This window comes from Stegostoma tigrinum, chromosome 17, assembly GCF_030684315.1.
Source record: "Stegostoma tigrinum isolate sSteTig4 chromosome 17, sSteTig4.hap1, whole genome shotgun sequence".
Classification (NCBI taxonomy): domain Eukaryota; kingdom Metazoa; phylum Chordata; class Chondrichthyes; order Orectolobiformes; family Stegostomatidae; genus Stegostoma; species Stegostoma tigrinum.
Genome location: NC_081370.1, coordinates 12,456,216 through 12,479,105, shown reverse-complemented (window position 1 = coordinate 12,479,105; position 22,890 = coordinate 12,456,216). Strand labels below are relative to the sequence as shown.

The 22,890-nt window shown below is 45.8% G+C and overlaps 1 protein-coding gene across 7 annotated transcripts in view; it reads right to left on the bottom strand.

Moving 5' to 3' along the window:
* Positions 1-22,890, bottom strand: part of LOC125459217 (lysosomal acid phosphatase) — a 106,122-nt gene that overhangs the window by 11,174 nt on the left and 72,058 nt on the right. For 5 of the 7 annotated variants that reach the window (XR_007248985.2, XM_048545310.2, XM_048545312.2 and 2 more), the window contains exon 8: positions 19,697-19,788. The exons of 1 other annotated variant lie outside the window; for it this stretch is intronic. Coding sequence is in view for 5 of the 6 variants with exons in the window: in XM_048545310.2 (XP_048401267.1) it covers positions 19,697-19,788 (92 nt within the window). In the remaining variant the exon portion in view is untranslated. Of the gene's footprint in view, positions 1-9,589; positions 9,944-19,696; positions 19,789-22,890 lie in introns of those variants that run through there. One more of the 7 variants, XM_048545316.2, reaches the window with a different exon arrangement.

Here is a 22,890-nt window from a genome sequence, read left to right as displayed (position 1 = left end):
ATCTGTCCATGACAGTATTGGTAAGAGTGACCACTGCATAGTCCTTGTGAAGACAAAGTTATGCCTTCACATTTAGGATACCCTCCATCATGGTGTGTGGCACTATCACCTTTGAACAGATAGAGCAACTCAAGACTTTGTATTCATGGCCATCAACAGCAGCAGAATCATACTCCAACATAATTGGCAGTCTCATGGCCTGGCATATTCCCCACCCTACCATTACCATCAAGAGAGGGATCAACCCTGGTTCAATGAAGAGTGTAGGAGAGCACGTCAGGAGCAGCACTAGACATAACTAAAAATAGAGCTCCTGATTCCAGTTCTGCTAGGGCTCCTGAGATGCTGCTGGGCCTGCTGTGTTCATCCAGCCTCACATTTTATTATCTTGGATCAGATCTAAGTTCTGCAGTCCTACCACATCCAGTCATTGAATGATGGTGGACAATTAAACAACTCCCTGGAGGAGGAGGCTCTACAAATATTCTCATCATCAATGAAACCAGCCAACTCAACTGTAAACAAGTACTTAGGACAAACGGGATCAAAGTATATGGGCAGACAGCGAGGTTGGGATTCTCCATTGGATAATCAGCCATGATCATATTCAATACAGAGCAGACTCAAAAGGGCCTGTTCCTGCTCCAATATTCTATATCAAACCAGTCAAAAAGATAAGGCTGAAGCATTTGGAACAAGCTTCAGTCAGAAGTGCCAAGCAGATGATCCATCTTGGCCTCCTCCATAGATCTGCAGTATCACGGATACTATTCTTCAGCAAATTCAATTAACTACATTTGATATCAAGAAACAGTTGGAAACACTGGATACTGCAAAGGCTATGGGCACTGACAATATTTGAGCAATAGCCCTCAAGACTGCAAAACTTGCCTCTCCTCTAGCCAAGCTCTTCCATTTCAGCTACAACACTGGCATCTAGCAGACAATGTGGAAAATTGTCCACATTTGTCCTGTACATAAAAGTTAGAACGAATTCAACCCAGCCAATTATTGCCTTTGATCATCAGTAAAGTGATGGAAGGTGTCACCAATAGTACAACAAGCAGCACGCCCTCTACTATAACCTGCTCAGTGACGTCCAGTTTGAGTTCCACCAGGGAAACTCAGCTCCGGATCTCACTACAGCTTAAGTTCAAAAGAGCTGAGCTCCAGAGGTGACGTGAGTGTGACAGCCCTTGACATGAAGACTGCATTCAACCGAGCGTGGTACCATGGAGCCCTAGCAGAACTGGAATCAAAACTCTCTGCTGGTTGGAGTCACACCTGACACAAGGGAAGACGGTTATGGTTATTGCACGTCAGTCATCTCAGTTGTAGGATATCTCTGCATGGGTTCCTCAAAGGTGGTGATGTAGGCGCAACCATCCTGAGCCGCCTCTTCAATGTACTTCCTTCCTTCATAATATCTGAAGTGGGGATATTCACTGACGTTTGCACAATGTTCAGCACCATTCACGACTTGTTAGATACTGAAGCAGTCCATGTATAAATGCAGCAACACCTGGACAATGTCCAAGCTTGAGCTGACAAGTAGCAAGTAACATTCATGCTGCACAAATGCCAGGCAATGGCCACTTCCAATGAGAGACAATCTAACAATCACCCCTTGACATTCAACGGTATTACCATCACTGAATCCCCCACTATCAACATCCTGGGAATACCATTGACCAAAGGTTGAAGTGAATTCATTCAATTAACACAATGTCTAAAAGACCAGATCAGAAGCTAGAAGTACTGCAGCCAGTAACTCTTCCCCTGACACTCCAAAGCCTGACCACCATCTACAAGGCATAAATCAGAAATGTGATAGAATGCTCTCCATATTCCTGGATGAGTGCAGCTCCAACAACATTAAGAAGTTTGACACCATCCAAGACAAAGCAACCCATTTGGTTGGCATCACATTCACAAACATCCAGTCTCTCCACCACTGACGTTCAGTAGCAGCAGTCTGTGCTATCTACAAGATGCACTGTCGCTGGGTCAAATTCCTTGAAATCCCTCCCTAAATGCATTACAGTCAACCTATAGCACATGAACTGTAGCAATTCGAACAGGCAGATCACTATCACCTTCTTAATGGCAGTTTAGTGATAAGCAATAAATGCTGGCCCATCGAGTGGCACCCATGTTCCATGAGTAAACAAAAAAAACCAGTACTGCATAGTATAGTATATTAAATGAAAAACTGTGCATTTGTTGAGCATATTACTCTGAGATGTTAATGTGTTAACATCCCATTGATTTATATACTTCTACAAATTAAGGTCTTTTATCTGCATTTGATTCCTATACAGAGACTTTAATTTATAGAAGTAAACTCGCATCTACCTACACATAGGTATGCAGACACTGCCCTGAAGCTGACTGCCCAGCTAGGAGTTCAGTGTAAAGCTTTTGTAACTCCTTTTCTTCTCACACATCGGTATGCAGACACTGTCTTAAGCTTCCTGATTGAATTAAAATTAGAACCAAACTATTTCAAATAGGCCAAGCAGCATCTCAGGAGCACAAAAGCTGACGTTTCGGGCCTAGACCCTTCATCAGAGAGGGGGATGGGGGGAGGGAACTGCACTGCATCCCTAAACCAGCCCAGTTCATCCCCTCCCCCCACTGCACCACACAACCAGCCCAGCTCTTCCCCCCCACCCACTGCATCCCAAAACCAGTCCAACCTGTCTCTGCCTCCCTAACCGGTTCTTCCTCTCACCCATCCCTTCCTCCCACCCCAAGCCGCACCCCCAGCTACCTACTAACCTCATCCCACCTCCTTGACCTGTCCGTCTTCCCTGGACTGACCTATCCCCTCCCTACCTCCCCACCTACACCCTCTCCACCTATCTTCTTTACTCTCCATCTTCGGTCCGCCTCCCCCTCTCTCCCTATTTATTCCAGTTCCCTCCCCCCATCCCCCTCTCTGATGAAGGGTCTAGGCCCGAAACGTCAGCTTTTGTGCTCCTGAGATGCTGCTTGGCCTGCTGTGTTCATCCAGCCCCACATTTTATTATCTTGGAATCTCCAGCATCTGCAGTTCCCATTATCTCTGTTTCAAATAGGGTTAGGTGGGGAAAATTTGTAAAGATGTGAAACCTCTAAAGCATGTAACTGCTGTCGCTGGCAAAGGGGCCAGGGCACTGACTTTGTTCTAGCCAGACAAACTGGCAACTTGAAATCACAATCTGTCCTGGACAACAACTCGAAATCGCCTCCTGCCATTAGCAGCTACTTCACTAGCAATCGATACTATATCCTGGTCTTTTATGTTGTTGATGTAATAATTGCTTGGTTATCATGTTTTTGTCTGTTGTAGTAATTGTTTTATGTATCATGCCATTGTAAATTGTGAAATCGTTTTATGTATCATGTCTTTTGTAAAGTATAAAAAGCAGGGACTGTCCGCTGCTCAGGGAGAATTACTTGCGAGACTCTGCACTCTGTGCTGGGTTGAGTACAGTGATTCTCCACAGCTTATACTTGCTTGGTAATAAAAGGATTTGTGTTTTTCTAAACAGGTCAGTGTCTTGTTATTGCAGCAAGTCCGTGAGGGTCTCCAAAAACGAACTTGACAACTCCAACATGGATGGCACTGAGTACTTCAGAATAAAGGAGCATTTTACATCTATTTCAGAAGGCAAATGAAGCACTTATGTAACACACCATCTAACGGCGCAGCATTCCCTCAGCAATGACTGTCCATAAATGTGGCACTCCCTTACACTGACCCCAAAGCCAGGGAATTATAGATCATTGAGCCTGACATTAGTGGTTGGTAAGTTGTTGGAGAGGATTCCGAAGGACAAAATTTACATGTATTTGGAAAGGCAAGGACTAATAGGGATAGTCAATATGGCTCTATGTGCAGGAAACTGTGTCTCACTAACTTAGTTGACTTTTCTGAGGAGATTATGAAGAAGATTGATGAAGGGACACCAGTGGACATGTTCTACATGGATAACGAAGTGTGGAGCTGGAGGAACACAGCAGGCCAAGCAGCATCTCAGGAGCACAAAAGCTGACGTTTCGGGCCTAGACCCTACATCAGAGAGGGGACTGGAATAAATAGGGAGAGAGGGGGAGGTGGACCAAATATGGAGAGAAAACAGGATAGGTAGAGAGGGGAGTATAGCTGGGGAGGTAGGGAAGGGATAGGTCAGTCCAGGGAAGATGGACAGGTCAAGGAGGCGGGATGAGGTGGTAGGTAGGAAATGGAGGTGCGGCTCGAGGTGGGAGGAAGGGATGGGTGAGAGGAAGAACAGGTCAGGGAAGCAGAGACAGGGTGGGCTTGTTTTGGGATGCAGTGGGGGGAGGGAACTAGCTGGGCTGGTTTTGGGATGCAGTAGGGGAAGGGGAAATTTTGAAGTTTGTGAAGTCTACGTTGATACCATTGGGCTGCAGGGTTCCCAGGCGGAATATGAGCTGCTGTTCCTGCAACTTTCGGGTGGCATCATTGTGGCACTGCAGGAGGCCCATGATGGACATGTCGTCTGAGGAATGGGACGGGGAGTTGAAATGGTTCGCGACTGGGAGGTGCAGTTTGTTGCGAACTGAGCAGAGGTGTTCTGCAAAGCGGTCCCCAAGCCTCCGCTTGGTTTCCCCATTGTAGAGGAAGCCACTCCAGGTGCAATGGATACCACATTGGCAGATGTGCAGGTGAACATCTGTTTGATATGGAAGGTAATCCTGGGGCCTGGGATGGCGGTGAGGGAGGTGGTGTGGGGGCAAGTGTAGCACTTCCTGCGGTTGCCCATCTCCTGCAGTTCTATACACAGATATCCACTTTGGTCCAATTCTCTCTCTAGGTATTCTATATCCTTAAATATACTTAGAAGAATCTCTTTGGATTCACCTTAATCTTCTCTGGACGTAAGTTTGCTTGCTGAGCTGGAAGGTCAGTTTTCAGACGTTCTGTCACTTTCTTTTTATTTGAAAAAATATACTTTATTCACAGAATGTACAAAAAAAAATTTATACACCTACCCAGTCATGCAAGCCGCTCCGGGTTACCCGGGGGTACGTACACCAACTAAAGGCAAAAACAAAACAAAGAAGAAAAAAAAAACAAAGCAAAGAAAATACCTCGGCAGTCGTCTCCCCGCACAGTCCTTGTTGGCCCCCTGACCAGTTGGGGAAGGCACCAGCTGGGCCCAGTTACCAGAAAGGGCCCTTGTTTCTATTCTGGTTGAGGGGTTTCATACGGAGGTCTTTCCCCACCGCACCTTGGCAGCGGCTGCCCCAAGCTTTAGCGCGTAGTCCTGGACCTTGGAGTGCGCCAATCGGCAACACTCGGTTGGGGTCAGTTCTTTCAGCTGGCAGACCAAAGAGCGTCTTTCACCGCAATGATGGCCCTCCAGGCGCAGTTGATGTTGGTCTCGGTGTGCGTGCCGGGAAACAGCCCGTAGAGCACGGAGTCCCGTGTCACGGAGCTGCTTGGGACGAACCTTGACAAATACCACTGCATCCCCCTCCAGACCTCCTGTGCATAGGCACACTCCAGAAGGAGGTGATCGACAGTCTCGTCCCCCCCGCAGCCGCCTCGAGGGCAACGTGCGGTGGCGCAGAGATTCCGGGCATGCATAAAGGATCCCACTGGCAGAGCCCCTCTCACCGCCAGCCAAGCAATGTCCTTGTGCTTGTTTGAAAGTTCTGGCGATGAGGCATTCTGCCAAATGACTTTGGCAGTCTGCGTGGGGAACCACACGACGGGATCCACCCTCTCCTTTTCCCGAAGGGTCTCGAGGATACTACGTGCTGACCACTGCCTGACGGCCTTGTGGTCAAAGGTGTTTCCCCTCAAAAATTTCTCCACGAAGGACAGGTGGTACGGGATGGTTCCAACTACTGGGAATGTTCCACGGCAACAAGGCCAGGCCCATCCTTCGCAACACCGGGGACAGGTAGAACCTCAGTAAGTAGTGACACTTGGTGTTTGCATACTGAGGATCTATGCACAGCTTGACGCAGCCGCACACACAGGTAGCCATCAGGGCGAGGGTGGCGTTCGGTATGCCCTTTCCCCCATTTTCCAGGTCTTTGTACATGGTGTCCCTGTGGACCTGGTCCATCCTCGACACCCAAATGAAGTGGAAGATGGCCCATGGCCATGACCGCAACGGCGCAGGTCGAGGGAATAGGCCAGGCCTGCGCCACATACAACAGTACCGAAAGCCCCGCGATGGAGGGGGCCTGGAGCGTCCACCTGCCCAGCTTCTGCTTCAGTTTGGTGATACGCTCCTCCCAAGTCTTAGTGCACGCCCCAGCTCCACCGAACCAAACACCCAGCACCTTCAGGTAGTCTGTCCTGATGGTGAAGGGGATGAAGGAGCGGTCGTCCCAGTTCACAAAGAACATGGCCTCGCTCTTACCCCATTGACGTTGGCACCCGAGACCAGTTCAAACTGACCGCAGATGTCCAACAGCCTACTCATCAGGGGCAGCACGGTGGCTCAGTGGTTAGCACTGCAGCCTCACAGCGCCAGGGACGCGGGTTCGATTCCCACCTCGGGCGACCGTCTGTGTGGAGTTTGCACATTCTCCCCATGTCTGCGTGGGTTTCCTCCGGGTGCTCTGGTTTCCTCCCACAATCCAAAGCTGTGCAGGCTAGGTGGATTGGCCATACTAAATTGCCTGTAGTGTTCAGGGGTGTGTGGGTTATAGGGGGATGGGTCTGAGTGGGATTTTTCAAGGGGCGGTGTGGACTTGTTGGGCTAAAGGGCCTGTTTCCACACTGTAGGGAATCTAATCTAAACCGACCGACGATCCGTGCAGAAGACGGTGACATTGTCCACGTACAGGGAGGTCTTGACCTGAAGGCCTCCGTTGCCTGGGATAGTCACGCCCTTCAGGCTCACATCCTTCCTGATGGATGCGGCGAAGGGCTCCACACACCACACGAACAAGGCAGGAGAGAGCGGGCAGGCCTGCCTGACTCCAGATCTGACAGGAAAACTGTCCGATTCCCACCCGTTGATCAAGACTGTGCTAACGATGTTGGTGTCGAGCAGCCGGATCCAATTGCGGATGCCCTCCCCGAACCCCAATTTGGAGAGGATGTCCCTCACGTAAGCATGAGAGACCCTGTCGAAGGCCTTCTCCTGGTCCAGGCTGACCAGGCAGGTGTACACCTGCCTGTCCTGCACGTAGGCGATTGTATCCCTGATGAGCACGAGGCTCTCAGCAATCTACCTGCCTGGCACAGCACAGGTTTGGTCAGGGTGAATCACCGACTCCAAGACAGACCTGACCCGGTTGGCTATGACCTTGGCCAGGATTTTGTAGTCCACATTCAATAGTGAAATGGGACGCCAATTCTTAATTTCTTCCCTCTCCCCCTTCCTCTTGTAAATGAGGGTGATGATGCCCTTCCTCATGGACTTGCACATTTCCCCTGCCCGAAGCACACTATCGTACACCTCCAGCAGGTCCTGGCCGATCAGGTCCCACAGAGCGGAATACAGCTTGACCGGTAAGCCATCGCTCCTGGGAGTCTTAGTCCTCTCCAAGGACTTGAGGGCTCTGGTCAGCTCGTCCAGGGATATCGGCCGGTCCAGCCACTCCCGCGTGCTGTCGTCTAAGACCTCCGTGATAGACGACAGGAATGACTCGGAGGCCGTGCTGTCCGTGCATCGATGATGCAGTTGAAGTCTCCGCCTAGGATGACTGGCCTGGACGTAGCCAGCAGGGGTGGAAGCCGCTGCAGGACGGCCAACCGCTCACTCCATACCGCTTGGGCGTACACGTTGATCAGCCTCAGGGGAGCGTTCCTGTAGGTGACATCAGCCACTAGGAGGCGCCCCCCCCCACCACCTCCTGAACTTGAGAGATGGTAAAGTTGCGCCCCCGCAGCAGAATAGCCAGGCCCGAGGAGCGACAGCCGTTACCCCCCGACCAGATCGAAGGCCCACAGGTCCAGGCGCCGGACCATTTCCCGCACCTGCTGAGGTGCAGCATCCCGCACTCCTGCGGAAAGTAGGTCTGCCTTGACGGTGGTCAGATAGGCCAATGTGGACACACATCTTGCGGTGGACTTGACGCTGCGCACATTAATGCTCGCAACTCGTACCCCCATTGTGGGCAGTGACCGCAGTACCCTCTCCAAGTCCAAGGTCCAGCCCCTCCATCTGTCCCTTCATGCCCATTGCCCGGGCTAACTGCTGGACGCTCTCTGGGCTCAGGAAACCGTCCGTGCTGCCTTCCAGGTGGCATCCCCCCGTCGGGGGTACGGAGGCAGGAGACTCCGGCTCTGGGTCAGGCTGGGGACACGCTGTTTCCTCCTTCCCGCCTGAAAGTTCCGGGGGACCCTCCAGGGCCCCAGCGGCACGTGGCTGGGTGTCAGAGGGAGCCTCAGGATGCCTCCCGTCACCTGGAAGTGGGATGCTGCTTTCCTTCTCCCTTGAGATCTTTAGCTTCAGCTTTGGGCGGGCCTCCTCCGAATCTCCCTCGTCATAGCCCCCCTGTAGCTGCCTCTTCCCGCCTGATGGTTGCGGTGCCTGGGCCCACCGGCGCGCCTTCCTCCTCGCTTTCCGGACCGTCGTCCACTCCCCTGGGTCACCTGTCGCCTCCTCCATCGACTCCAGGTTGTCAGGTTGGGGGTCGGGGGAAGCGGAGCCTGCAGAGGTGCTTTGCTGGCCTCGGGTCCATCCTGCGGGGCTGGGCCCTCCTGCACATTAGGGAGGTCCTTGCAGGGCCCTGGTGCCTTCCTCTCCTCCGGGGGGGCTTGCCCCGCATTGCCCCTGCCAGCGACCTGGGTGTAGGTGGTCCCCCGCCGCGGGCATGCCATATAGAGGTGGCCCGCTTCCCCGCAAAGGTTGCAGCTTTTTTCTTGTGGGCAATCCTTTACAAGGTGTCCCTCCTCCCTGTAGTACCTGCAGATGGTGGCTTTGCAGTCGGCCGCCACGTGACCTGACCTACCACGGGCATGGCAGACTCTAGGTTGCCCTGCATTGGTCAGGTAGCCCTTGCTCCCGCCAATCGCGAAGCTGGACGGTGGGTGTACGATGTTCCCATCCACGCCCGTCCTCAGCATCACCTTGACCTGCCTCTTACTGGTCCAGATCCTGAAGGGGTCCACGATGTTGGTTAGGTCCCCTTCCACCTTCACGTAGCTTCCAAGGAAGGTCAGGAAATCAGCTGCTGGCACATGCGGGTTGTACATGTGTACAGTCACCATACAGCTTCGCTGCACCAGCATCACGAACAGCAGGACAGCGGTCAATACAGAGAGGGGGCCCTCACCACCTCTCTCCTTGAAAACCTCCAGGAAGCGCTCGCAAAGCTTGGCACTCCTGAAGGTTACATCGTTGAAACCTCCTCCGGGGAAATCCTCAGGCAGTAAATGTCCGCAGCATCGAATCCACAACAGTCCAACAGGACCCTCTTCACGACGACGGTGCGGTCCACTGGTGCACCTTCATCCACCTTCTTCACGGAAACACGGATGGTGTTCCAGACCCCCTGACCTGGGGCACGAGCACTCGCCGCAGCCATCGTTGCAGGTTGGCTGCTCCCCTGAACCAGCGTTAGGCCAAAGCCAGTATTAAGATTCACCAGTTGCAAGGGTGCACAGCCAACCCGACATCTTCCTTCCACCTCCAATACAGTCGTGCTCTCCTCTTCTCGGTCCACAAAAGAGTGGGTCTTTATTTTGTTCCGGATGTAAGCTGGTTCACTGAGTGGGAAGGTTCGTTCCCAAACGTTTCGTCACCATTCTAGGTAACATCATCAGTGAGCCTCCGATGAAGCACTGGTGTTATGTCCCGCTTTCTATTTATCTGTTTAGGTTTCCTTGGGTTGGTGATGTCATTTCCTGCGTTGGTGACGTCATTTCCTGTTCTTTTTCTCAGAGGATGGTAGATTGGCTCCAAATCAATAGCTGCTCTCACTCACCATTTCCTCTATCTAGTGCTCTCTCTGGTAAAATTGCCTGTGAAAGGGAAGAGGGGAGACCAGGTTCAGAGACACTGAAAGGAGCAAATTCTTAACCAGCAACCAACAACTTCAGAAAAGAACTGAAAGATAATGGAACTAAAATAAAACTCAATTCCTGTGCTATTAAATGGTTTCTTGCTTATTGTTCTCCTTTTCCACCTTTAAAATCCTTGTCTTGTCTCCTATGTCTATTGTAATTGCGTGGGAATTTTGTGAAAGAGGTAGATCTTGGGTTATAGAGTAATAATTGAGCAATTTGAGTTCCTTCCTTGCCACTGGTTAAAACAGTTTCCTAAAGTTATTAAACCAAGCGGAGGCTTGGAGACCGCTTTGCAGAACACCTCCGCTCAGTTCGCAACAAACTACTGCACCTCCCAGTCGCAAACCATTTCCACTCCCCCTCCCATTCTTTAGATGACATGTCCATCATGGGCCTCCTGCAGTGCCACAATGATGCCACCTGAAGGTTGCAGGAACAGCAACTCTCATTCCGCCTGGGAACCCTGCAGCCTAATGGTATCAATGTGGACTTCACCAGTTTCAAAATCTCCCCTTCCCCAACTGCATCCCTAAACCAGCCCAGTTCGTCCCCTCCCCCCACTGCACCACACAACCAGCCCAGCTCATCCCCTCCACCCACTGCATCCCAAAACCAGTCCAACCTGTCTCTACCTCCCTAACCTGTTCTTCCTCTCACCCATCCCTTCCTCCCACCCCAAGCCGCACCCCCATCTACCTACTAACCTCATCCCACCTCCTTGACCTGTCCGTCTTCCCTGGACTGACCTATCCGCTCCCTACCTCCCCACCTATCTTCTTTTCTCTCCATCTTCGGTCCGCCTCCCCCTCTCTCCCTATTTATTCCAGTTCCCTCCCCCCATCCCCCTCTCTGATGAAGGGTCTAGGCCCGAAACGTCAGCTTTTGTGCTCCTGAGATGCTGCTTGGCCTGCTGTGTTCACCCAGCCTCACGTTTTGTTGTCTTGGATTCTCCAGCATCTGCAGTTCCCATTACCTCTCTCTCTCTCTCCTAAAGTTATTTTCTTGTTAATGGAAAAACCTGGAATGTTCATTCTTTTAAGTTGAATTCGGCAATTTGATTGTTTAATAAGATTTTCATTTTTCTAATAGTTTCAGGAATAGTGGAACTTAATTTACAGTGCACTTCTCCCATAAGTAAGAACAGGTGTTAGGTATTCTCAGAGCTCAAGCCTCATGATTTGGATAGAGGAAATTTTGGAAATTCAACGACAAAATCATGGACAAAATTGAAAGAAGGATGATCTATTAAAAGCATGAGGCATGATCTGACTTGGACATACTTAGAAAGCAGCGTTGATATAGAACAGTGCAGCCTCGGAACAGGCGATTCAGCCTGTAATTCTAAACTAATCCGACCTGCCTGCACGTGGTCTGTATCCCGCTATTCTCTGCCTGCCGATGTGTCTGTCTAAATGCCTTTTAAATGTTGCTGTCATACCTTTCAATCACCTCTCCTGGCAGCAAATTCCAAGCAACTACCAAATCCCTGTACAGAATTGCCCTCTCAACTTTAAACTCGTGCCCCCTACTATTTGATAACTCTATCCTGGGGAAGACAAAATTCTAACTGTCCACCCTATCCATGCCTGTCATAATTTTATATACTTCTATCAAGTTGTTCCTCAGTCTCTGACACTCAAGTTGGAAACAATCCAAGTTTGTCCAACCTCTCGTTTTAGCTATTACATTTAAATCCAGACAACATCCTGGTAAACCTCTTCAAATCCACTCCAAAGCCTCCACATCCTGCCAACAGCATGGAAACCAGAACTGCACACAATATTCCAAATGTGGCCTAATTGAAGCCTTATAGAGCTGAAATATGACTTGTTAATTTTTATACTCAATGCCCCAACCGTTGAAGGTAAGTAGGCCATATGCCTTCCTTACCACCTTATCCACTTGTGCTGCCACTTTAAGGGAGGTACGGCTTTGCACCCCAAGATCACTGAGTATCAATTCTCCTAGGGGTGCTGCCATGTATTGTGTACTTCCCTTTTGCATCTAACCTCCCAAATACATCACCTCACACTTATTGTCAAGTTGCTACAGTCTTATCAAACTGCAGGGCTGCTCTCTCATTAGAGAGAGATGACTGGTGGTAGTTTAACCTGAGGGTCACTATGCCACAGTTAAGGGGACTGGTTGAGAATTGTGTCCTTCATGAACCCCAGCTGGTGAGGGTATTAAACTCACACAGTTGGCATCACTCTGCATTGCAAACCAGCTGTCCAGCTAACTGAACTAACCAGGCCCCTATTAGAATATATAATGGAGTTTAACATGCAATGTACAACATACAAATACTCTCGTTTGAGATTCCTAACTTAGTTCTTGTCTTTAAATTGTTGGACTGTGCTGCATGGGTGTTGAACATGAATAAATTCCTCATATTAACTGGAATTAGATTTTCAAAATGATACACACTTTTAGAACAGATATCAGAAGTCTTTAAAAATTCCTAGCAAAACTTTCATTTTCAGCTACTTTCATACCTCAAATTAGACTTTCAGTAGTAACACAGAGAATGCATGATTCAAAGGCAACAGACATGCAAGACTACCCAGATACAGGTACAGATACTACCCAGACAAAAGTGACCATACGGAAGAAAAACAAAGAAACTAAATGAATGTGTTATGTCAGTTTTTAACCGTGGAGAAAGAAATGGAGGCTAGAGAATGCAGACAAATAAACTTTTTAAAAACAGTTCACATTACAGAGAGGAAGTGCAGGAGGTCTTAAAGAAATATAAAGGTAGATACATCTCCAGAACCTGATCTAATATATCCCAGAAGGTTGTGGGAAGTAAGGGAGGAAATTGCAAGATCGCTTGCAGAAATATTTGCATCATCTGTAACTACAGGTGAGGTGCCTGATGACAGGAGGTAGCTAATGTTCTACCTTTGTTTAAGAAAGGTTGTAAGGAGAAAATGAGGAACTATAGACTTGTGAGTCTAACTTCAATTGTCGGAAGCGAATATAAAAGATAGGATTTATGGACATTCAGAGAGACAAGAAGTGATTACGGGTAGGCAGCATGGTTTTGAGCAAAGAATATCTCTCAAACTTGATTCAGTTTCTTCAGGAAATTACCAAAATGATTGATCATGGCAGTACATTAGACGTTTATTTGAATTTTAGTAAAACTTTTGACAAGGTTTTGCATGGCAGAATGAATAGTAAAGTTAGGTCACATGGGATTCAAGGTGAGTTTATCAGTTAGATACATAATTGGCTTAATGGCAGGACACAGAGAATGATGAAGGAGGGTTGCTTGTCAGACTGGAGGCCTGTGACCAGCTGTTCCACAGGGACTGGTTCTGGGTCCTGTTTGGTTTGTGATTCATAGAAATGATTCGGATGAGAATATAGAAGGCATGGTTAGTAAGTTTACAAACGACACCAAAATTGATGGCATTGTAGACAGTGAAGAAGGTTTTCTAAGATTATAAAGGGATCTTGATCAAATGGGTCAATGGCCTGAAAAATGGCAGGTGGCGTTCAATCTGGATAAACGCGAGGTATTGCATTTTGGTACAAAAACAAGGGCAAGGCTTATACAATTAATGGCAGGGCCTTGGGTAGTGTTGTAGAACACAGGTACCTCTTCGAAGTTAGCTTCACAAACGGACAGCGTGGTTAGAAAGGTTAAAAAGGCACGCTCGCCTTCATTGCACAGTCCTTTGAGTATATGAGTGTGAAGTCATGTTGAGGTTGTGCAGGATATTGGTGAGGCTTCTTCTGGAATATTGTGTCCATTTGTGGTTGTCTAGTTGTAGGAAGGATATTATTAAGCGAGAAGGAGTTCAGAAGAGATTTACCAGAATGTTGCTGGGTTTGGAAGGTTTGAGTTATAACGAAAGGCTGAATAGGCTAGGACTTTTTTCACTGGAGTGTAGGAGGTTAAGAGGTGACCTGATGGAAGTTTATAAAATAATGAGAGATATAGAGTTAATGGTAGTTGTCATTTCCCTAGGATGAGGGATTTCAAGACTAGGAGGCACATTTTTAAGGTGAGAGGAGAAAGATTTAAAAAAGACATGCAAGGCAAATTTTTTACATATGGGGTGTTTCTCATGTGGAATGAATTTTCTGACGAAGTGGTGGGTGCGGGTACAATTACAATTTTGAAAAGACATTTGGATAGACACATGAATTGGAAAGGTTTGGAGAAATATAGGCCAGGAGCAGGCAAGTAGGGATAGTTTAGTTTGGGATTATGTTTAGCATGGACTGGTTTCATCAAAGGGTCTGTTTCCATGACTCTATTACTCTATAATGACTAAAAAGAGGACAGGGATACTACTGTTAAAAATTCTATTACAGAGAATAGGAACTGGGGAACAATAACAGAAAAATGAATTGTAACCTCGGGTGGCTGCCAGTGTGGAGTCTGCACATTCTCCCTGTGTCTTCATGGGTTTCCTCCGGGTGTTCTGGTTTCCTCCCACAGTCCAAAGATGTGCAGGTTAGGTGGATTAGCCATTCTAAATTGCACATACTGTTCAGGAATGTATAGGTTAAGTGGGTTATGGGGGATGTGTCTGGGTGCGAAGCTCCAAGGGTTGGTGTGGAGTTGTTGGGCCAAAGGGCCTGTTTTCACACTGTAGGTATTCTATAATTTATGATCTATGAATTATCAATGCCCAGGCTATAGTCAACAGGTGTTTTAGATGCTATAATGCATTAAATTCTCCAAACTAAAAGAAATGTTGCTTTTTCAAAACCTTAAACGCCAGGAATGGTTTGAAAGGGGAAGACGGTGTTACATATCACAAAGAAGGAATTGGACTAGAAGCTTCAGCCTGCAATGAATGTATTTCTTATGTACTCATTTAACTATGCTGTATTGGACAGTATCTATAGTAGATTAGTTAAAACGTTACATTGATACTTGCTTTTGACAGAATCTAAGAAAGGTTAAGGGACTTGAGAGTTCTACCTGCTTCCTATTTGGTAATGGCAACATCCGGAAATAAATTAAAACATTGATGATTTTCTGAATCAAAGCTGGGTGAACCACTTGATCAGCAGAGATTTGGTGTCAAGGATAAAACCCTTTTTATTGAGTTGGCTGTTTATGAGAAAGGTTCAAATGAAATAGGATATGGAGCGCAAGGCAATTTTTTTGGAAACTCAGTGGATTTACAATTTATACAATCCATACATTGTTGTTTTCACTTAAGTAGACCTAACTTATCTAATTAAAATCTTAAGGTTATCAGCGATAGGACATAGGTGTTTAAAGGAATAGAAAGCCCAATTATCTTAGAACTGCACCAACATCTTCTGGCAGCATCTTTATTCAAAAGGAGGGTCACTGGATTCAATGCAGACAAATGTTTTCTTCCCACACATGCTGCCATACGTGTTGAGTTTCAGCAGAAATTTGTTTTCTTTTCAGGAATAGGCTATCCAACACCTCAAGCCCACTCTTTTTGCCACTCAATAAGATGTTTAACCTGACAAGATGGGTGGTGAAACTTTTGGTGTTCTAAGATAATTGTTTCCGATCTCTAACATTTGCAATTCTTTGTTTTATTTCAGAGTCCACTCCTAATCCTAGGTTCCTAACCTTCAAAAGGATGCAGGAGTAAGGGACAATAAGTACAATAAACACACAGAAGTGATTAGTGATAAACTTGATATACCTTAAAAAAATAAGACGACGCTATCATGGCCCAGTGTGTGAATCCCATTAGCAAAAGACTTAACCTAATTTGTAGCATTGGGCTCAAAGGCATGAAGCAAGGAAAAAAATGTGGTCTTGCAGTCTACAGACATGCTAATGAGTTTGGGCCCACCTACAATAACATATCACGAAAAGAGTAATAGTGAATGAGGTAACGGAGAAATTGATAGGGACTAGGTTGGTGACTCTGGCTAAATTCCTAACTGACAATAGGGATAATCTGCCAATAATGAGCATGTGAGAGAAAATTGGATCCTTGTAGTAATGAACATGAGAGATGATAAAATGTGAAAAAAATCAGAATATAATAGAGGAGATGGATCTTAAAATCCAAGTGGATTGACCACGTTGTAAATTAACACCTGCTCTAGTTAAGATAGACCATGGGAAGAACTTAGTGCAATGAGTTCAGGCTACAGTCCATTTCAGTTGCTTTTTGGGAGAAAATCAAAACCTCCCTCAGCAATTAGTGATCATCACTTAATTTGACAATTAGCTTGTTTTTTCCAAGTGCTTGAATGCCCTGCATGCAGGGACAAGGGTACTTCCCAGGGCTGAGGTCTCAAGAAAAATTCACTGAGCCAAACGGTATCGCATAATGTTATTAAAAATAAATTGTAATCCAGGTGACATGTTACAGAAAGAGTGGAAAGGTAAAGTGATGGAAAAAGTCCTTTTATAGCATGGTAACCAAACACTTAGGTAACATACAGATAATGGTTCTCTGATGAAGGGTCTAGGCCCGAAATGTCAGCTTTTGTGCTCCTGAGATGCTGCTTGGCCTGCTGTGTTCATCCAGCTTCACACTTTATTCACTTAGGTAACATGTCAAGTTTACTTGGCACCAATTACATACTTACAGGATCTGAACAAGTGAGTCAAATTCATGAGGCATCATGCACTTCACATACACAATTGTTGCACAATTATGAGGACCAGATTATGTCATGTGAAAGGCTGACTGAATATGAAATATGTGAAACAGAGATGCAGGAAAAGGATATTTGCTCAGAGGACAGCAGCAAATGCTGGCACCAAAATAACATATAAACCAGAAGGGCCAGTGAATGAAGCAATAGCACCATTATAGGGGAACCCAGCAGCATACGGCCCTGTCCTAAAGTGGAAAATGATGGACAGGAGGCAAGATTCATGGATGGGCAAAATGAGGTAAAGATGTGAAGGGCTAGAAAAAGTAGCAAGCATTCTGATGATAGGAGGGGGAAGATCTTGTTGTAGTCATCCAGAATGAGACAGAAGAGTTCATTGCTTGACAAGAACGAGGACAATGGAACAGAAACAAAAACAGAAATTGCTGGACAAACTCAGCAGGTCTGGCAGCACCTGTACAGAGAAAGAAGAGAGAACATTTTGGGTCCAGTGACCGTTCTTCAGAACCAACTATAGTCACAAAAATTCTTAAGATAGAGTGGGGGGAGAAAGAAGAGAGACAATGGAACAAGTTGGGCTACTCCAAAAAGTAGAAGCCCTTATGATCAAGAGACTTTAGTGGCTACAAACAAATTAGAAATAGTGTTGATTTAAATAACCAGCTAAGGCCCTCAACGTCTCAATTGAACCTGCCTCCACAACACTACAGGGACAGAAAAAAATGCTCCCAGATGGGGCACACAGAGATAAAGCCAGGCTGGTGGCTCTTGCTTTTGAAGAGCAACTCCATGATTAAGGTGTTGGATTCTCTCACTATGGAAAAAGAGATCTTCTTAGCTCCTTTATCAAACTCTGCTAGGAATGCAAGTCAATGTGTATAGAAAGCCACATTGTTGCAAATGAGAAATTTCAAAGAAAATTAGTTTTGAATCCATTCAAAGAAGCAAATTAGAATGGAAGTTATGAAAATTAAATAAATGTGTTATGGGTTTGAATGCTATACTGAAGGTATAGTATTTCTCAGTTAGGTCTATCTTGCTGAAAATGGGTTGTATTCAACCCAAAATAGATCCAGCAATGTTATATTGGGAATCACAAAGAAAAAGTGGTAGGCATCTTTATGATGTATGGTAATGATTGGGGAAGTTCTACAGAATTTGAATGAATTATGGCAAAATAAAAGAAAGTCATGCTTCAGGGGCTTTAAAATAAAAAGATTTCAACATAAAACTGAACAAGTCAGAACTGACTGGTTGAACAGTCTCACTTAGAAAAATGTTAATGGCACCCTGACAAACTAGGCCAGGTCCTCACAGGAAGCTGTGCTGCATCCAAAGGAAAAACAGACCAATTAAAAAGTTTGATATAACAAAGTGTAGAGCTGGATGGACACAGCAGGCCAAGCAGCATCATAGCAGCAGGAAAGCTGCCATTTCGGGCTAGACCCTTCTTAAGAAAGGGTCATTTTCTGCAGAAGGGTCTAGGCCCAAAACATCAGTTTTCCTGCTCCTATGATAATGCTTGGCCTGTGTTCATCCAGCTCTACACCTTGTTATCTCAGATTCTCCAGCGTCTGCAGTTGCCACTATCTCTGGAACAATTAAGAAGTTTGATTGGACCCTTAAACTGCTTGTACACTCAGCCTAGGCTGATGCTAGTTATGACACACTGGAATAGAGTAAGACATTGAAACATGATACTGTTGAGGGCATCTTGAAGGCAAATAAAACAATATTCAGGAAATTGAAGTTAGAACAATGAACAATCGAGTTTACAGTCTTAGGTGATCCAAAATGTATGTAAATAGTTCTTTTAAGTGAAGATTCAAGATGGCTATTTGGTTATGATGAGGGTTTCATACGCTTGGAGAAAAAGAATAATCAATGTTGTCTGGAAAGCTAAGAGAATAAAGATAAGTTAAATGTACATTCGTTGCTGAAACACTGGTGAAAGTACAGCGTGTAGATATACAGTGTACCTGTGTCAGCATAAAGAAAATATTTTTTAAATTTCCACATTAAAACATAGCTTGATACAAATTACTAGTTGTCACTTTGTTTACAAAAAAAGGACTTGTTTCACCAAACTATTGGAGGTCCTTGAAGAGTGACATCTGGTGGTTCAAGGTGCAATAAGAATATGAAAAAAATGTCATTTGTTTGGGTCACTGTGATGAAACGCCATTTTTCATTAAAAAGAAGAAGAGGGTATGTGAAAAATTACATGAAAAATTGCACAACAAAATAGCTTTATCAAGATAAATATTGCTGATAAAAAGACTTGATTAAGTTTTTTGTCTTACACTCATAGGACAATTTATAAAAAATATCAATATTAAGGGGAAGATAAAACATTTATACTATACGATGGGAGAGAGCTGATTGGTACAGATGTTGTTATGGAGAATGCAACAGTTAGATGATGACTGATAAGCTTTGTTTAAGTTTTAAACCAGGCAGGTTCACCCTGACTGGTCAAAGCAACAAAGAATGACTGTCACCATTTTTTCCTGAGTTGAAACAGCACATTGTATATGTTTGTCATTTCTGCCTGCAAAGGGCAGAGCAGTGTGTTCGAATATATGTAGCTTCCAATTTTCACATGTGCAGTACGCTGCAATACTTTTTCAACAATACTCTAGTTTTGCACTCCAAAATACAATTAGTTGATTAATGAATTAACTGGCTAGATCAAAAGGAGGATCAGATAATACAAATGTGTGGAAGGACCTGTAAGATTAAGCAGTCAATAAACTCTAAATAGAAAGAAAGGTGTCTTACTTTTGGTCTCATTGACTGGCTTGGATCTCAATGGACAATGATCACAGTATGTTTAATAATGCTGCTGGCAGTGTGTTTCACATCAATCACAGTGTGAGCAATACTGTCAATCACCATGGGTCTGATACCAACAAAGGTGATATTATGAACTAAGTTGATTGTATAATGTTGCATACCTTTGACTAATCTTGGTGTGCTTAATACTACCAATCAATTCCATGCTGATGTGATTGTAAACACAATGAAATGGGGCTTTTTAACCATAATATCATCATACGGTATTTAATCTTATCCATCACTTATATTGAATATTTTGATCCTCTTCAATTTCAAGTGACTCACCGCTGAGTATATGATCATTTTGAGACGGGGAGTGGAATTGGTCTCATTTATTGAACGAGTAACATTTTCAAGGATTTGTTTGAGAAGCAAGCCTGTAAAAATAAACACATTTTTTTAGAAAGAGTAAAGGAATACAGATAAACAACTGGAGATCAGCAATATATTAACTCGAGGTTGTAGATTTGTTTGCTGAGCTGGTGGGTTTGGTTGCAAATGTTTTCTCACCCTGCTACTTCAACACTGTCAGTGCGCCTCCAGTGAAGCGTTGGTGTTCTGTCCTACTTGTTATTTATATGCCTCGGTTTGGTGGGATGGTTGTTATTACTTCCGGTTTTGTTTCTCAGTGGTTGGGACGCAGGTTCTAATTCAATGTGTTTATTGATGGAGTTCTAGTTGTAACGTAGCCAATTACCAGTAAGTAATGTAGCCATTGTATTTTTCTGCCGAGGCCAATTCAGTTTCTAGTCATTGGCAACCCTCAAGACATTGATAGTGGGGATTCAGTGATTGTGGTGTCATTGAATGCGTTTACATTGTCTCTTATTGGAGATGGCCATTGTTGGGATTTGTATGCCACTTGCTAGCCCAAGCCTGGATATTGTCCAGATCTTGTTGCATTTGAACATGAACTCCTTCAGTATCTGATGCGGAACACTGTGTAATCTTCAGCAAACAACCCTATTTCTGACCCTTTGATGGAGGGTTGGTGATTGATAAAGCAACTGAAGATGTTTGAGTCTAAGGCACTATCCTGAGATATTCCCGCAGAGACCCCTCGCACCCCGCACCCCCAGCCCACCACCACCACCCACCCCAACCCCACCCCCAACCACAACAACAACAAACATCTTCCTACGCATTAGGCACAGCTCAAAAAAATGAGAATTCGCCCCGTTGATTCCCATTGAGACAAGTTTTGCTGAGGTCCTGGATACCCCATTTGGTCAAATGTGGCTCCCATGTCAAGGGCTATCACTCTCACCTCACTTCTGGAATTTAGCTCTTTTGTCCAAGTTTGACACAAGGCTGTTATGAGGTCAGGAACTGAGTGGCCCTGACAGAACCCAAACTGGGTGTCACTGAGCAGGTTATTGCTAAGCAGGTTCTGCTTGATAGCACTGTTGGTGACACCAGCCATCACTTTATTGATGGTCGAGGTTAGACTGATGGGATGGTAATTGGCCAGGTTGGATTTGTCCTGCTCGGTTCTGTGTGGAAGACATATCTGGGCAATTTTTCACAGTCAAGTAGGTGCCAGTATCGCAGGAAGAGCTTGACTAGGGGAGCAACAGGTTCTGGAGCACAAGACTTCAAACTTTTACCAGGATGTTGTCAGGGCCCATAGTCTTTGCAGTTTCAGTGCCTCCAACTCTTTCTTGATATCACGTGGACTGAACTGAATTGGCTGAAGACTCGTATCTGTGGTGGTGGGGACCACAGGAGAAGGCCAAGATAGATCATCCACTCAGAACATCTGGCTGAAGATTACTGCAAATGCTTCAGCCTCATCTTTTGCACTGATGTGCTGGGCTCTTCCATCATTGAGGAAGGGGATATTTGTGGGGTGTCCTCCTCCAGTGAGTTGTTTAATTGAATATTATCTGTCACAATTGGATGTGGCATGACTGCACAGTTTACATCTGATCCATTGGTTGTGGGATCACTTAGCTGTCTACCAGTTGCTCCTTATGCTGTGAGGTTTGCAAGAGGCCCTATGTGGCAGCTTCATCAGGTTGACATCTCATTTTTAGGAATGCCTGGTGCTGCTCCTGGCATGGCCTCCTGCACTCTCCATTGAACCAGGGTTAATCTGCTGGCTTGATGGAAATTATTATGTGGGGAAAATGCTGGGCCACAAGGTTACAGATTACACTGGCATATAAGTATGCTCGTGTTTATGGCCCACAGCACCTCATGGATGAAATCTCTCCCAATTAGCATGGTGATAGTGTCTTGATGATGGGACAGGACACAACCAGGCAATGTTGGTGTCAGGGCCATTGTCTGTGAGGTATGATTCCACAGGTATGACTATGTCAGGTTGTTGCTGACGGGTCTGTGAGACAGCTCTCTCATTTTGGCACTAGCCCCCAGGTGTTAGTGAGGAGGGTTTTGCAGATTTGACAGAGCAGTTTCTGCCGTTGTCATTGCCAATACCTAGATCAATACTGGATGATCAGTCCGGTTTCATTTCTTCATTGAGACTTCATAGCGATTGATACAACGGAGTAGCTTCATGTCTTATTTCAGAGGACAAATGAGAGTCAACCACACCCCTGTGGGTCTGGAGACACATGCAGGCCAGATCAGCTGAGGATGTCCCTGAAGGTCTTTAATGAGCCAGATGGGTTTTTCTGACAATCAACAATGGTCATCAATGAGTTCTTATTTCCACAATTTCCAGTTTTATTGAATTCAAATTCCACCACAGCAGGTTCGAACCCAGGTCCCCAGAATATAAGCTGCATCTCTGGATTAATGGTCTTGTGAAAATATCATTTGGCCATTGCCTGGTTGAGCCTGGTGAGCTTCTAGACCATGGGGACAGAATACAAGAATAAAAGGCAATTCATTTAAGACTGAGATGAGGGGAAATGTCTTTAGAGGATGATGGATCTTTGGAATTCACAATCACCAAGGGTTGTGGTTGCTCAAGTCATTGATCAGCAAGAAAGACCACCAAGTACAATACAAAGATCAAAAAATTTCTAGATTCTACTGACATCAAGAAATGGAAATCATGGGATAGGGTGATGAGGTGTATGATTAGCCAGGAGATAGAATGGCAGAGCAAGCATAAGGGGCTGAATGGCCTAATCCTGCAAGTATGTTCCTATATTTCAAAAGGCAAGGCTACGGTATGACGTTTGAAAGTGCTTTGTGTTAACAGGCCTTCAATCTCACCATGACCAACTCCACACCACATCCCAAAAGGACAAGGGAAGACAGTGAGTTGAGGAGGGATCTTAATCATGAGAGGATCCATGGGATCTTATAGAACCCCTACAGTGTGGAAACAGGTCCTTCGGCCCAATGAGTCCAAACTAACCCACAGAGAATCCCATCTAGACTCATCCCCCATAACCCACCTAATCGACACATCCCAGGTCCCTGGCGCAGTGAGGCAGCAGTGCTAACCACTGAGCCACCGTGCATCCCACTTGTCAGTATCAGGATCTGGGATAACCAGATAG